Source organism: Eumetopias jubatus, unplaced genomic scaffold (assembly GCF_037043125.1).
Source record: "Eumetopias jubatus isolate StellerSeaLion01/CBP00866 unplaced genomic scaffold, mEumJub1_p1.0 scaffold_9, whole genome shotgun sequence".
Lineage (NCBI taxonomy): Eukaryota > Metazoa > Chordata > Mammalia > Carnivora > Otariidae > Eumetopias > Eumetopias jubatus.
Window position 1 is genome coordinate 122,298,155 of NW_028274815.1, and position 14,418 is coordinate 122,312,572.

At 49.8% G+C, this 14,418-nt stretch overlaps 1 protein-coding gene across 3 annotated transcripts in view; it reads right to left on the minus strand.

Moving 5' to 3' along the window:
• Positions 1 to 439: 439 nt before the first annotated feature.
• CHD6 (chromodomain helicase DNA binding protein 6) overlaps positions 440 to 14,418 on the minus strand; it is a 192,517-nt gene continuing 178,538 nt past the window's right edge. Inside the window, exons 34-38 of one of the 3 annotated variants that reach the window (XM_028121911.2) lie at positions 13,350 to 13,802; positions 11,334 to 11,525; positions 10,003 to 10,122; positions 3,769 to 3,872; positions 3,423 to 3,611 (exon numbers count right to left, since the gene is read on the minus strand). In XM_028121911.2, coding sequence (XP_027977712.1) covers positions 3,509 to 3,611; positions 3,769 to 3,872; positions 10,003 to 10,122; positions 11,334 to 11,525; positions 13,350 to 13,802 — 972 coding nt within the window. In that variant the 3' untranslated portion in view covers positions 3,423 to 3,508. Of the gene's footprint in view, positions 3,612 to 3,768; positions 3,876 to 10,002; positions 10,123 to 11,333; positions 11,526 to 13,349; positions 13,803 to 14,418 lie in introns of all 3 variants that reach the window. The other 2 variants (XM_028121910.2, XM_028121909.2) reach the window with 2 other exon arrangements.

Below are 14,418 nucleotides of genomic sequence, written 5' to 3' on the forward strand. Positions count from 1 at the left end.
CAGGTACTTGGTTGTGCTCCCTTCTGTGGCATGTGTCTTAACCGGGTGTTCTGGTAGGTCAAGAGATCCGGTCAATCCATTCCCATGAATGAATTATTTAACAAGCTCCCAACAGTGTGTCCAGAACAAACTGGGCACCTCGGAAGGATCGGGGACTGCTGTGTGCATAGGATATATTCATACAAAGCCCAGGCAGCAAGAGACATCCAAGTGCCACTGAATTTGACTTTTAAAATTGTTTTTTTTTTTTTTTTTTTAAATCCAGGATCAAGACCACAGACAATTTATTATGTGAGACACGGGGTGAAGAATGACCAAGGAAAGTTATGGCTGTGAGTGACATGGAATTTAGATGAAAAGGCTCAAGTTTGCTGAAGAGAGTTTAAATTTGGCTTTTGCTCTTGGAAACGTCAAAATAATCATAAGAAGCACTTATGCCTTACAGAGCAAATAATCCACAGAGTGTCATTTTCATTTTGCAAACAGGGACACAATAGCAGTCAAATATAAGCCTAAATACCCAGAGAGTTAACATACAGGTTCAGTAAGATATAACAAGGGATTTAGCATGCTGGTGGGTTTTTAAATCAAATCCATATTGAACCCTGTGACCTACTGGAGGTTCTAAGTGGAACCTGGGGAAAGCAGCTTTTCCATACAAAACAACAACGACAACAAAGGGAAACCCAGACTCTGCTGGATGTCTATAATACTCATTTGCAGTAAGGCTTTCAAGATACATGAATTTTTATAGCATTTGTATTTTAAGGATTTAGGGCAAATACATTTTTTTCTACTTGATAAAAAGAAAATTAGTACTTAAAAGGTTCAAAAATATATCGATTGAGTGATTTTTTTTTTACATAAATAAATTATATTGATTTTTAGGATTTAACAGCTGAAAAAACCCTTTCTGCTTCCACTGGAGGCAAAACTGAACAAAATGTTAGTTAAATAGAGAGCAGCATTTCTAAGAAATCTGTTGTCAGCATTATAGACCATCTATGCTACAAAGATGTCATTAAATAGGATTTGCTCAATCACTGGATTCTTTCTTCATACTCATACGATCAGTTACAGAATTTCTGATTTTTATCTGATTCATGACGCCGGGACTCCACTGTTTGAAAATACAGCTGACCGATTTTTTTTTTTTTCCGGTCACAATTTAACAGACTTCCTTGAGATGCTCATTTTAACATTTACATAATTTATAATCCCAAATGTATAAAAGACAATGACAAAAGCATCATAAATAAATAATGCAAACTGAAATAGTTATGTCAAACTTTTGGACCTTCTGATAAATTAGCAAAACTGTAACAGAAAAAGTAAAAAATACAGTAAATTGTGACAACACAAAGTGAAACTGGTACTAGTAACACTTCCAACATTTCCAACGGTCCTGCACAGCCCTGTGCCCCCAGAGTCCTGAACCATGAGCTTATTTCAAGTCTCAGAGCGTGAACTGTCGAGAAAGAATAAGACCCTCAGGAGGGATGGAACCCAAGTGGGAAAAGACGGAAAGCGGGATGAGGGCCCCTCGGGCAGGGGCTTCCCGAGGGAGGAAGAAGGGAAAACGATGTCAATTTGCAATGGTCTCGGCTAACTTGATTTGGAATCTGGGTCCAACTGCAAAATGGAAACCGAAGAGAGAAAAAAACGGAGAGAAGAAACAAACGTTCACAGTCGTTTTATAAAAGGTGGCACACACATGTTCTGACAACCTCAAATAATTCTGACGAAGGGACTAGCAAGGAGTAAAAGTGTGGAGTGATGAGACTCTCCCAGGCTCCAGAAAGAGCCTTATTCTTGGTGAAGGGAAGCACAAGGTAAAAACCCGTTAGGGCCCTGGTAGCGGCTGGAGAGATTCTTGAGAACAAGGTGAGGTGAGCAGATGCCAGCCGTGTGCTTATGAGCAGCGTGCGGCCCCATGGAGAGCGAGCCCCTCGCCCGCCCCCACTGCCAGCAGGAAATCCGGGTGTGTAAAGCTTTTTCATACTGAGAGCGATCCTTTAACTTGGGGGAGAGAGCACATACATGTATAAAATAATGCCTAGTCAGTATTTCTTCTTGCTGCACGTGTCTGAAAAACCATGAAGGGGGATGTCCTGTTACTACCAGTAAGGTTTTGTTTTATAAAGAAATGAATATATATGCATTTTCGACCATTAGTTATATACTTCTGTCTATACTACTCATTTAGTCATCATGATAAAATAGGGAAATATTTGAACTAAAAAATATGCACCAGCACTTCCTTTTTCTGTGCTTTTTGGTTTCCCCATTACATGCTTCCCATTTAACACAGCTCATGGAAAAAAAGAGCTCCTCACGGTCTCTGTTCTTCGGCCCTTTGACGGTAAATCCCTAGACAGCTTTCTTTTGCCATTGTCCCTCCTCAAATAAGGGGGAAACTTGGAGAAGTGGGGGGGGGGCATGTCACCAAGTACTGTATCAGCTACGGCTGCTGGAATGAACAACTCGGTAACAGAATGAGAATTCGGTGCCTCCTACACTAGGTCGACGACACTCAGCTAATGAAGTGGCAAGACCCTGCGACTATTAACATCTGTGACCACAGTTCTCAGAAAATTAGGTAGGTAATATTACTTATGGAAACACAGGTTCTTATGAAGGTGAAGTGAGGAAGTAACAAACCTTTATGGGATAAGAAACTTACAAGTCACAATCATTTCTTAAATGAAAAAGTTCTAATTGGTGTCACTGTTAGAGTCTTTGAGGCCCCCTTCCCTGGTCTGGGCCGCATGTTCTCTATCCGGGGGCCCGGGGGTCCTGGATTCGGGGCAGTTCTGATCGCTGCCTGGCTCCTTTTCGGACCCGGGAGCGGGCTCTGGGTTGGGGTTCAGGCTGTCCCCTTTTGTTTTCTTCTTCTTCCTCTTCTGGCTCTCCAGACCTATCACTTCAGAGTGTCTGGCCTGCTGCATTGCTGGCAGAGCCATGCCCATGCCAGGAGAGAGAAACATGGATGGGTAAATGAGTCCAGGAGACACTCCTGGGATGAGAAATGGGTTAAAAGCCACAGGACTATTGGTGGTTATTGCAGGTTCGGACTGATCAGAAAATGGACCAGGACCAGGCTTGTCTTCAGCCAACGTGTCCGATTTTACATTATGGCTACTTGGCTTGTCCTCTACAGTCTTTTCGGGCGCCGATGGACCACTTTTTGTTGTGCTTGACAGAGGCGCTGGAGCGGTGGAGGTGCAGGTGGTTGCCATGGGTGCATTGAGGAGGCCCCCGAGGCCAAACATCTGCGGCACCGCAGCCATTCCTGGCAGCACCATGGGCAGCATGCTCAGGGTGCTTCTGGACTCTTCCCCTGCGGGCACGGCAGCAAAGCCCGCCGGGAGCCCCACCAGGCCCGTGAGGGGGATGCCTGGCATGTTTCTCATGTTCTGGAGCCCTACCAGGTCCATCCCAGCGATCAGTCCGTTCATGAACAGTGGCCCCATCCCCGAGGGAGAGTCCGCCGCAATGGCAGGAGCCTTCAGGAGCTCGCTCCGGGGCCGCCGCCCCCTTCTGCGGGGGCCTGCATCTCGAAGAACAGGCTCGGCCAGGGTGTGATTGAACTTGTTTTCTGGGAGAAACCCCTGAAAAAGGACAAAGAAACACAAGAGGCCAAAGGTTACTGGATGGCAGGTGATGGGCTGGGGAGGAAGACCAGGCTTCCGCACTGGCCCATCCTATCCCTGCCACACGAAGGTCCTGAGTGGGGGCCCCCTGCCTACCTGCCTTGCCGGCTCTCACCTGACCGTCTGAAGTCGCTCTCTCGGAGGCCGAGAGCCACCAACCACCACATGCAGGCGGCATCCGTCCTGGAGAAACTTGTCAGAGCGCTGGGAGCTAGATCCCTGCTAAGGACACCCACGTCTTAGTTGAGACTTGTGGCTGTGAACCCTTGACCAAACCGAGCATTCATCTTCCTCGAGACATGGGAAGGTTTTCAACGGAAGCTGGGAGACAGGGCTTTGCAGCAGTGGGACCTGAATCTTGGTCCTGACCCCATAACTAGCTACAGGACTTGGGCCCCATCAGTTAGCCTCTCAGAGTTCTGGTTGGAAAGGACCACGACACCTATCTGGCAGTTACCGAAAACGAAGTGTGCAAGACCTTACCCGGTCCACAGGAAGAAGTGCTCGGTGGAAGGGAGGCTGGTAACTGTGAGCACCTCACTCCCTCCGGGTCCTAAGCTCCTGGAGGACAACCACTCAGACACCGAACAGGAACAGGGGGCCTACTGCGCGCCATGGGGAAAAGGGCACTCCCGAACGGTGCTGGGGAAATGCATCATCATAAGTGACGTGCTGGGCTCCCTCAAGGGAGACCATCTAGTCTTGCTCTCATTAGAGGGCTGTGTTGCGCCCGTTTTCCCGCCTGTCCCTTTCCCGGGACGGGCCCCTGCACAGAAGCAGGTGGTGGGAGGGCCCAACAGGGCTAAGACCTCCAGGGCTAACCGCCACGCGGCCTGAACTGTGACTGCGCCTGGGGCGCACAGCCAGGCCGGCAGGCGGGTCACCGGCACCGCGCATGCGCACACTGCACCCCCACCTCCGCCGACGGCTCTGCTAGAGTCTGGGAGCCTGCCGCTTCCCGGCATCAGGCATCAGGGAGCTGCAGGCCGCAGGGCGGAGGGAGCGCGCCAGCCTGGCAGTGGGCTTGCTGCAGCCTACTCGCTCCTTCCCTGGTGCCTGTGGCTCACGAGCCCTGTGGGGCCACGAGGACGCACCAGAGCCTGCTCCGCCAGAGCTTACCGCCTGCTTGCGGGGAGAGAATGAAACCACCGCTGCAATCACAATGTCTCTAACTCTGAATCTGCTTCCAAAATGGCATGAATAATCTATCAAGAGAAATGTTTTCCCCAGAGAAAGGCAGTGACTTCTCTCGGGACTGTGCCCGAAAGCCCCGCCCCCTCTCCTTTCCGAGGCCCTCCACTTCTCCCTGCTGTCATTCGGCTCATCAAGGAGGTATGTGCCCACAGCGTCGGTGGCGCACTCTCCTAACTGCTGCTGTTGTGCACTCTCGGTCTTCTTTGTACAGAGGATCATAAAGAAAAAGCCCTTCCCTGTGGATCCCTGAAGTCCTCTCTCCTCCTCATGGTTCCTGTTACAAAGCTGGTGTTATTCTACCACCTTCCCTTTGATCACAAAAATGATGAGGCCCAAGATGTTCAGAGTTGCCACGGGGGATCCGTAACCCTGGGTTTGCACTGGGGATGCACGTCCCCATCGGGGCTGGAATGTGGAAACGGGGACGGGCCCCTGCACAGAAGCAGGAGGCCGGAGGGCCCAGCAGTGAGGCTCCCGGCGCTGCTGACGCTGGAGCCCACGCTTCCCTACAGCTGCGTCTGCTGCCTTTTCAGGATTCTCCGCCGTTTGTATCAACGCCTTCCCTCCCTGCAAGTCTGGAGCGGGGCGTGGGGATGCGGCAAGACACAGCTGAGACGCCACCAGCTTACTCTGAGGCTCAGACACAGGGACCCAGCTGCAGTCCTTAACGGAGCATACTTGGAGCCAGAAGGCAGGTGCAGGTCACACCAAGAGACAGCAGAAGGGCCAGAAAAACACTTTTATTAGGGCCAGAGTGCTAAGGAGACAGGAAGTCAGGGAGTCCACAGATACTTAAGGGCTGAGACAGGCAGCCAAACCTGAGAACAGGTAAGAAGGCTCTTCGCACCCTTCCTAAGGACTCCCACTTTGGACTTTAATCCAGGAGCTCTGGCATCTCCACTCAGCTCACGGCCTCTCTTCTCCCTAACTGTTAAAGAAGTCAAATCCCTAGAATCCAACACATCTCTGCTCAGAGGGGCAGCGGTAGGATGGGGCTGGTGGGTAACATGGGTTCAGGCTCTCCGTGAGCACACGTTGGGTGGCAGCTGGGAAGGGAAGCATGGGGCCCACGTCCGTGGCAGCCTGGGCAGTATGGGAAACTGGCAACCGGTGGCCATCACAGAGGGGGCGGCGGGGAAAGCAATGACAGCACCACTCAGTGTGCTTTTACCCTGGGTCAGGCAGATGCTAAGGGCCATCTGCATTATCTCAATTAGCGATCCCACCAACCCTGGGGAGTCAGTACAACCATCACAGCCATCTTATAAAGAATTTAAAGATTTGTAGACACATGAAAAACGTGTATTTGAATGTTCCCAAGTCCCCAAGAATTGTGTCATTTTTGAAGCTCTCTATCTGTCCTTCAATGTTCTAAAGAATATTCAAGAAAAACCAGATCATGGGCAAAAAGCTTTATGATGGTCGACTCTAAGAAAACTCTTCTCAAAAAGCCTTGGTTTAGAATAGCAGACTGGAGGGACGTGATTCTGTCATGTTTTGTGCCCATTCTTTCTCACAAAGTGAGAGAAGGAGGATCTGCCCTGGGGCACAGCTGGGCAGGGAAGAGCAGACCCTGTGTCGCACCACACCACAAGGGATGGTGCCTGCCCTTCTCGGGACAGCCGCTTACTCTGGCTCTGGGGATGATCACTTCGGGAGCACTTCCTGCCTGGTTCCTATTTCTGAAGAGAGAGTAGGGCTTGATGGACTGGGGCCAGATTAAAAGCAGAACTTCTAATGCACAACACCTCAGCCGAGGGCCCCGGCCAGGGGAGCCCCAACAGGACCACTGGGCTTTTCCAACACCTCTTCCCTGTAGCCCACCCACAGCCAAGAGCCAGGGAAAGATGCCGGGGTGCGTCTTTTTCCTTTATACCCACAAAGTTCCTTCATAACTCTCCAGTGGGGAGGGTGTGCTTAGAAGTCTTTCTGTTGGGAAGCAAACCCAGGGCTTGATGAACAATGCCTCTATCTTCTTTTCAAACAACTTGCTATAAATCAGATGTTCTTTAACATACTTTGAGTTCATCAGGGCATCTAGTGCTAGATTGCTTATCAAGACCAGCCTGCACCCCGCAGGAATCTTCGACATACTCCTCAGGTATCAGGATGTCCAGAAGCATCCCTCTCCTGCCCTTATGGTGAGCCTCTGATGTAGAGAGTGCTGAGCCCTCTCAGAACCGGGAACCGGCCAAGGAGGCATTCAGATCGGAAGAGCAGCAGTGGAAAGGTCCCGGGGGGTAAAGAGAATAGCTCCTCATCTACAGCAACGCCAAGAGGGGTGCTGGCAGAGGAAGCCTGATCTTACCACTTCCTGTGGGAGCAAGAGCCCTCTAGCCACTCAGCTGCTGCCCACCCCATCAGGTGCCCCTCCCAGCAGCTCAGCGACCACACACAGCGGCCAAGTTGGGATCTGGCAGCTCTCCCTCCTGGTAATTATACCCTGAGAGCAAACCTGCTTCCTATTCCAGGGGAAGCCTGGGGAGAGGGCAAGGAGAGCACGGAAAAGGAGAGTCCGAAGTTAAGCAACACTGGAGGCAAATCTGCGTTTCCAGATGATTACATGGGCATTCCAACTCAAGAAGACATCTTCACCAATACACGGTAGCATTTGTTCCAAAGCCTATGGATCCCAGCTCTCAAACTTAACTCCTGGGTAGAGGTAGAGAAGAAGGTGGTGACCAAAACTTCCCTACTCTTCCCAGGGAGGCTAGGAGATTTAGCCAACAAACATTCACTGAGTGAAGAGAGACCTAATAACCAAAGAAGGAGATGTGTATGGTAATGAAGTCAAAACTCCTAAACACAAAATACAGCAAAAATTAGCTTTTCTAAAAGACATTTTGGGGGGGGGGCACCTGAGTGGCTCAGTCTGTTGAGCATCTGCCTTTGGCTTGGGTCATGATCCTGGAGCCCCAGGATTGAGCCCCATGTCAGGCTTGGAGCTGCTTCTCCCTCTGCCCCTCCCCCCTTCTCATGCTTTCTCTCTCACTCGCTCACTCTCTCAAGTAAATGAATAAAATCTTAAAAAAAAAAAAAAAAAGACTTTTTTTGGACAGCTGGGGAAATCTGAATGTGGACTAAATATTAAATGTTGTTAATATTCCCATGTGTGATAATGGTAATAGTTATGTAGGAAAATATTCTTAGGAGGCACACGCTGAAGTATTTAGGGGTGACGGGTCATCTCTGCAAGTTACTGTACAGTGGCTCAGCAAGAAACAAACAAAAAAACCTACACACACATCTATGAAACAAACAGAACTTCCATCTACATGAGCACGTGCCCACACACATCTCATGAGCAACCGCTATGTACTGGCTGTCCCGGAAGCTGAATCCCACAGCCTCACTCTAGCCCATGGAGCTCACCCGGCTGAGCCCCAGCACACACAGCAGAAGGGGCTGAGGGAAGGATCCGAATCTGCTTCCAGAAGCGGGGGTGGGGGTGGGGTGGGGGGTGTCTCCATGGGGGAACGAGGGCAGCATACCCGAGAGGGCTCCTGTCCCAGCAGGAGCTGTGGGAGCCGGCTCCTCCTGGCACCAAGCCGAGTGCCGCGGTCTGGGCCGTGCTGGCTCTTCCCCACCGGGGAGGCCGGGCAGCCCTGAGGGCCGGGTGGACGAGGGCTTCCCCGTCTTGCCTTACTGCACGACAAGGGCCTCCGAGGCAGGGACTGTGTTTATTTAACAAAGGAGGGAAAGTGCATCTCTGGTAAAGGGCTGGCTTGCAAGAACAGCTCAGAAACGGGTTTTCTGGCAAGGGATCAGCGTCTGTAGGGGAGTGAACATTAATTTCCAGAGAACATGAGGGAAATTGTTAGACATGCAGAAAGGAGGAGGAAACCATGTGGGTTTTCTGACATGTCTCTGCAGCAAGAGCTGAGGCTACAACAAAGCAAGGACCGGAGTCTCTCCTGGATGCCTTTTAAATGACACCGTGTGCAGCAACGCGGGGAGAAGGTGGGGTGGCAGCCTGAGGGCCAGAGAGAGTCAGTTGGGCTAAGGACCACAGCCGCATCAGTGTGCACAGCACAAGCGGGTCTAGGAAAAGGGGTGGTAGAGACACTCTCTGACAATAAAGCAAGAGAGGGGCAAAAGGGCAGCTTTCCCAATGTGATGAGCTTTCTAACAAGCAGCCAACCTTGGGACGGGGTCCCGGCCCCATTCCTGGAGTGGCTCTGGTGGGGGATGGGGCTGAGGGAGAGCAGTTTTGTCTGCAGAGCTGCTAGAACAATCCACTAGGTGACAACATCAGTCACAGACTCCTTGAAAACATTTACAACTTTCTTCTGCAAAAGGAGGAAATGACTAGGGTGGGTGGTCTTCTGGAGCTGAAAAAGAAATCACATCCAGGCAGTCCCACTAAGAGGGGGATTCACACCCAAGGAAATCTGCAGCTGGCAGAGCCTGGAAGAGAAGGCATTCAGGAAAGCCTGTACATTTGGGGGGCAACCCGAGAAGAACAGATGCTCATGAGGCTCTTCAGAGGCTCCCTGTTGGGGGAGGACGCACTTTTAGCAGGTTAAAAGCACATTTACGTATAATTTGCCCAAGCCTGACACATTTTCAGGTTGAAATGTTATTACTGCCCCCTAGAGGTTATGACTTTTCTATTCCAAATCTGTCCTCCTCTGTGAACTATAATTAACTCAGATGCGTTGGACTGCAACTATTTCACAGATGTCTTTTGAAGTCTCTTCCAGGCTCAGGATTCTATATGAGGAGAAGGGCAGTGCTTGGAGTCAGCTGTTTTTCATTGCCAGTGAGGATGGACTAGGAGGAAATGTCTTAAATGGAAATTTCCAATAATGACATTTGTTAACTCTAGAAACAGACTCCTGATAGGGGTTAAGGTATATTTCCCTGAACTCTCTACGCTGTAAGGGGATGGGGGGTGGGCGGCGGATATCCGGTTTTGGAAATGGTTTAAGTACAAATTTAAACCAGAAGTTTTGGTGGTAAAGGTTGAAAACAAATGACCACGGGAAGTCCTACTGCTGCTCAAGAGGCCCCAGTACCAGTTACTGCTCCTTATCAACTTCCCGTGCCGTCCTCTGGCCTCTGAGAAGACATCGCCTGGCTCCCCACTTCCCAGCTGGAGCTTTCCCTGAGTCTGCAAGGCTTGGCTTCACTGGGACACATCCTTCTTCCTTACCCTTAGTCCTGGCTCCTTGGGGACAGCGGGAACCCTCTCTTCCCCACTCAGGGAGTTGACGTCTAATTTTCCAGGTTCCTTACAGCGTGGCCTCCTCTGCTTTGGTTTGTCTGAAAAATTCTAGGAGGCAAATGGAAACCAACATTACAAAACATCCTGTCACAGATTCTTCTGATGAGGGTGGTGCTTTTCACCTAGTTTTGCTCTTCTCTCATTAATGGCCCTCCGTACAGGACCCCGTCAGGTTAGGCTGACGAAGGAAAGAGCTACCGGGCACTCACCTAGGTTTTCTTTAAACAATGGCGTTCCTGCAGCAAGGTGGAGAACAGACTGTGTGGGCCCCTTGGGTCAGACCGGTGCTGGCCCAGCGGTCTCTCAGCGCACTGCTTACTCCCTGGCTTTCTCCTCCCCCCCCATTCCCCAGATTCTCTCTCTGCTGCCACCTATCCGGCAGGCTTTGTCTCTCTTTGGAGGGTGTGCATCTGTGAATCCGTTCTCCTCCTCTTCTTCTGAGCTCTCTACCTCCACATCTTATTAGTTAGATGTACCCAGGACAAAGATGGTGGTGGGGTAGGTGAGCACATGAGAAAAGAAACACCAAGAAGAGACATCAGTGCTCAGGAGCCCTCTCCTACAGATTTCTAACCTGAAGGATCCCGGGCAAAGGCAGTAAGAGGACTTGCAGGAAGAGTGGCAAAGCTGTAACTCAAAACTAGGAACAGATGCCCTTCCCTACAAGGTGGTAATGTATTAACTTGGAGAGAATACACAGGAACACGTTCCCGAAGTGGCAGTGTTTATGCAAACTACAGATTTCTCTGGGCACTTTGGATCTTGTGTGGTAATTCTGGGGGGAAAGGGGGGCTGAGCTTCGGCAAGTCCTGTCTTCATTAAGATTTTACATGACTTGGGCGCCTGGGTGGCTCAGATGGTTAAGCGTCTGCCTTCGGCTCAGGTCATGGTCCCGGGATCCTGGGATCGAGTCCCGCATCGGGCTCCCTGCTCCTTGGGAGCCTGCTTCTCCCTCTGCTTCTCTCTCTCTCTCTCTCTCTCTCCCTCTGTCTCTCATGAATGAATAAATAAAATCTTTAAAAAAAAAAAGATTTTACATGACTTGGCACAGCATTCTGACATGGGCTGTGATTTCTGTTACTAGAAAACTTCATCACAATTTAAACTTAAAGACAAAAACCCCAACTTGAAAATGATGTTCTCCGTTGATGCAGATCTCTGTCAAATTTCCTGGCCTCCCCGAGCACACTCCTTAGCAAACACAGCAGCAAGTCAGCAGGAAGGAAATGGCAGCGTCAGGTAGCACCAACAATACTTACTGCTCCAAAACCAGGAACCTCTAAGGAGTAGTCAGCCTGCTGCCTCAGCCAGTCCAGCAGACTCTTGCTGGGAATGGCTTTCTCCGCCTGGCTGCCGGCTGCTGGGTCTGGCTCGGGGGCTGAAGTGGCAGCCACTGGCCCTTCAGGGTGTGAGGTGTTCGGGGGGGCCTGCCCTGGGTCTTCATGGACTTCCTGGACGGAAGAGAAACAAGTATGTGCAGTTAAGCATGACAGAATGAAAACCAGTTTCTGAAAGGAAAACGTATTCTCTGTACCTTCCCATCTGTTTCCACCTGAGTATTACTATGCTAGGGTACTTGAGTAAGAATCCTTCACACTAGGGGCGCCTGGGTGGCTCAGTCGTTGGGTGTCTCCTTCGGCTCAGGTTGTGATCCCAGAGTCCTGGGATCGAGCCCCGCATCGGGCTCCCTGCTTCTCCCTCTCCCACTCCCCCTGCTTGTGTTCCCTCTCTCGCTATGTCTCTCTCTGTCAAATAAATAAATGAAATCTTTAAAAAATAAAGAATCCTTCACACTACTGACCCACACATGGGCTCCTGCATGTGTTGGCATTCCCTCTACCTGATGCTCCTCTCCCCTTCTTGTCTACTTGGTGACCTTTAATTCCATCTTGTCTGCTCAGGTTGTGTTACCTCCTTTGTCACCGTCACTGACAGTTCCAGGCCACTCTACTTCCTGCACACTGCCCCCCGCCCCCGCACCATTCACAGATTTTTCCAATACCAGGAAATGCCACACTGCAATATACTTACCTGTTTCTCCCTCTATAGGTGGAATGCCTGTCTTACTCATCTCTGTATTCCCAATGCCTATAATGGGGTCTACAAAGTACAACGTGGTGCTAAATAAATGTTTGCATAATACATTTTTAAAAATACTCTATGATCACTACAGAGAACTATGGCTTTGCACTTCCAAAAAATGAGACAACTGTCTTAAAAGCTTGCAGGATTGGGAAGGGAAAGAACCTGTCACTTCAGCCTCCCAAATTATATAGAAAGTCTAAGAGGAAGACAAAACTTTTAAAATATACCAAACAACAGAACTTAATAATAAAGCTCTTAGGTGCCAGCGAACAAAGTCTTTCGTTTGGTTCCTTGACCTGCCACTTTACTGGATAATCTTGGGCAAATTATTCAATGCTTGTTAGCCTCAGTTTCTTCATCTATAAAATTGGAGTAGTAACAACACCTTCATAGAGTTGTGAAGATCAAATAGGTCACACTAAAACCTGAACACAGTGCTTGGCACATGTCAAGCACTCAATGAATACTGGTCATGATTATTCCTTTTAACATAAGAAATCATGAAATGTGATTCCTGTTTTGGAGCTTGAAATTCAATAAATGAGAAAAACCAACACACAAAGGCAAGTCAGTTGTCTTCGACACATGAAGCGAAGTCTAAGGGTATCTCTCTTGGCCTGGCATACAGCTTCTAACCTTGTCTGTTGTTTACAATGATCTCCTCTGGGTTGAGGGTGTCTTGGCGTGATGCTGGTGAAGCCCTCTGGGGGAGATGCTACAGGCCCACCTCATAGAGGAGGACAGTGAGGCGCGGTGGCATGCCCCACGTAGCCCAGAAGGTCAAGTCGTAGAGCCAGGATCAACATTCAGGATCCTGACCCCTGTTCCTTCTCCTGAACCCCAGCTCCTGAAAAACCTGCTAACCTGGAGTGCCACTGCCACAAACTCAAACCTGATGTTTTGCTTTACTCAATCACTAGCAGCTCTTCCGAAACACTGGAGGGTCTGGGCTGTTTCTATTTGGCAAGACCCCTGGCTCATATCTTCAGGTTGCATGCAGGTGAAGGGCCTGTAATGGATTAAACTTGTTTCTAGAAAAGACTGAGGGCAACTTCTAACAAGAGAAACTAAGTAGGACATTTGAAATAGGGATAAAAGAGCCACAGATTAAAAAATCGTGTGTCTGAGGAAGGGTTTATTACTCAGAGTGGAAAGGTCAAGGTTTTTACCTAATGGTCTCATATACCCACCAAGATTCCTGCCTGAAGTGTCTGCTCCTTCAAAAAGATGAGGTCCATCCCTCCTTCAACATGTTTCCGTCTCCCCCTCCGCCTCCTTGTGGCAGCGTCATCTCTTCTGAGGCTTCCATTGACAATCTGTCCCGTCACTGGATGGATCAGGCCAGCTTGCAGAATCCCAGACAAGTCCATGCCAAGGGCTCCTTGAAGTGAACCGATAGCCCCGACCTTAGGGGTGCTGGCGCTCACTGGGAAAGGAGACGTGGCTCCCGGGGACCCCTCTGACGTGCAGGAGAGATCTATTGCAGATTCCCCGTGCCAGCCATTGAGGACGATGGGGGGGTGCCCGTGGGTGGCAGAGAACTGTTCCAGGCTCCGGGCCTTTGCATCCCTCTCCACCTCAAACTCGTAGGGACGTCTGTGCTTCTGGTCATCCTTTGTGAATACTGGAGCCAGGAAGGTCTCCTGCAAACACACACATGGAGGTTTGAATGCCACTTTTGTGGCTGAATGGCAGCTCCTTCTCCAGGCCTGACTTCCTCGGGCCTGGCAGGATTCCTAATCAATTCTTAGACGTTTTTCCACTCAAGCATTCTCAAACTTTAGCACCAAATAACCTGGATAGTTTGTTTTTTAAAACATTTTATTTACTTGAGAGAGAGGAAGAGCATGAGTGATGGGCAGGCAGAGGCAGAGGGAGAAGCAGGCTCCCCGCTGAGTGGGGAGCCCGATGTGGGGCTCCATCCCAGGACCCTGGGATCATGACCTGAGCTGAAGGCAGATGTTTAACTGACTGAGCCACCCAGGCACCCTCACCTGGATAGCTTCTTAAAATGTCAATTCCACTTCAGTGGGCCTGAGATTCTGTATGCCTAACAGGTTTCCATGTGCTGCTAACACTGCTGGTCCACAAAGTACCCCTGCAGTTGCAAGACTGTAATCCAGGGAATCAACCTCAGATGTACATCAGAATCCATTGGAAAATTAAAAAAAGGCAGTGTGCTAACAATGTACCTCAGATTAAACTTGAGTTATGAGCCTGAGTTTATAAAACCCATTCCCTGATTTCCCTAATTTCTAT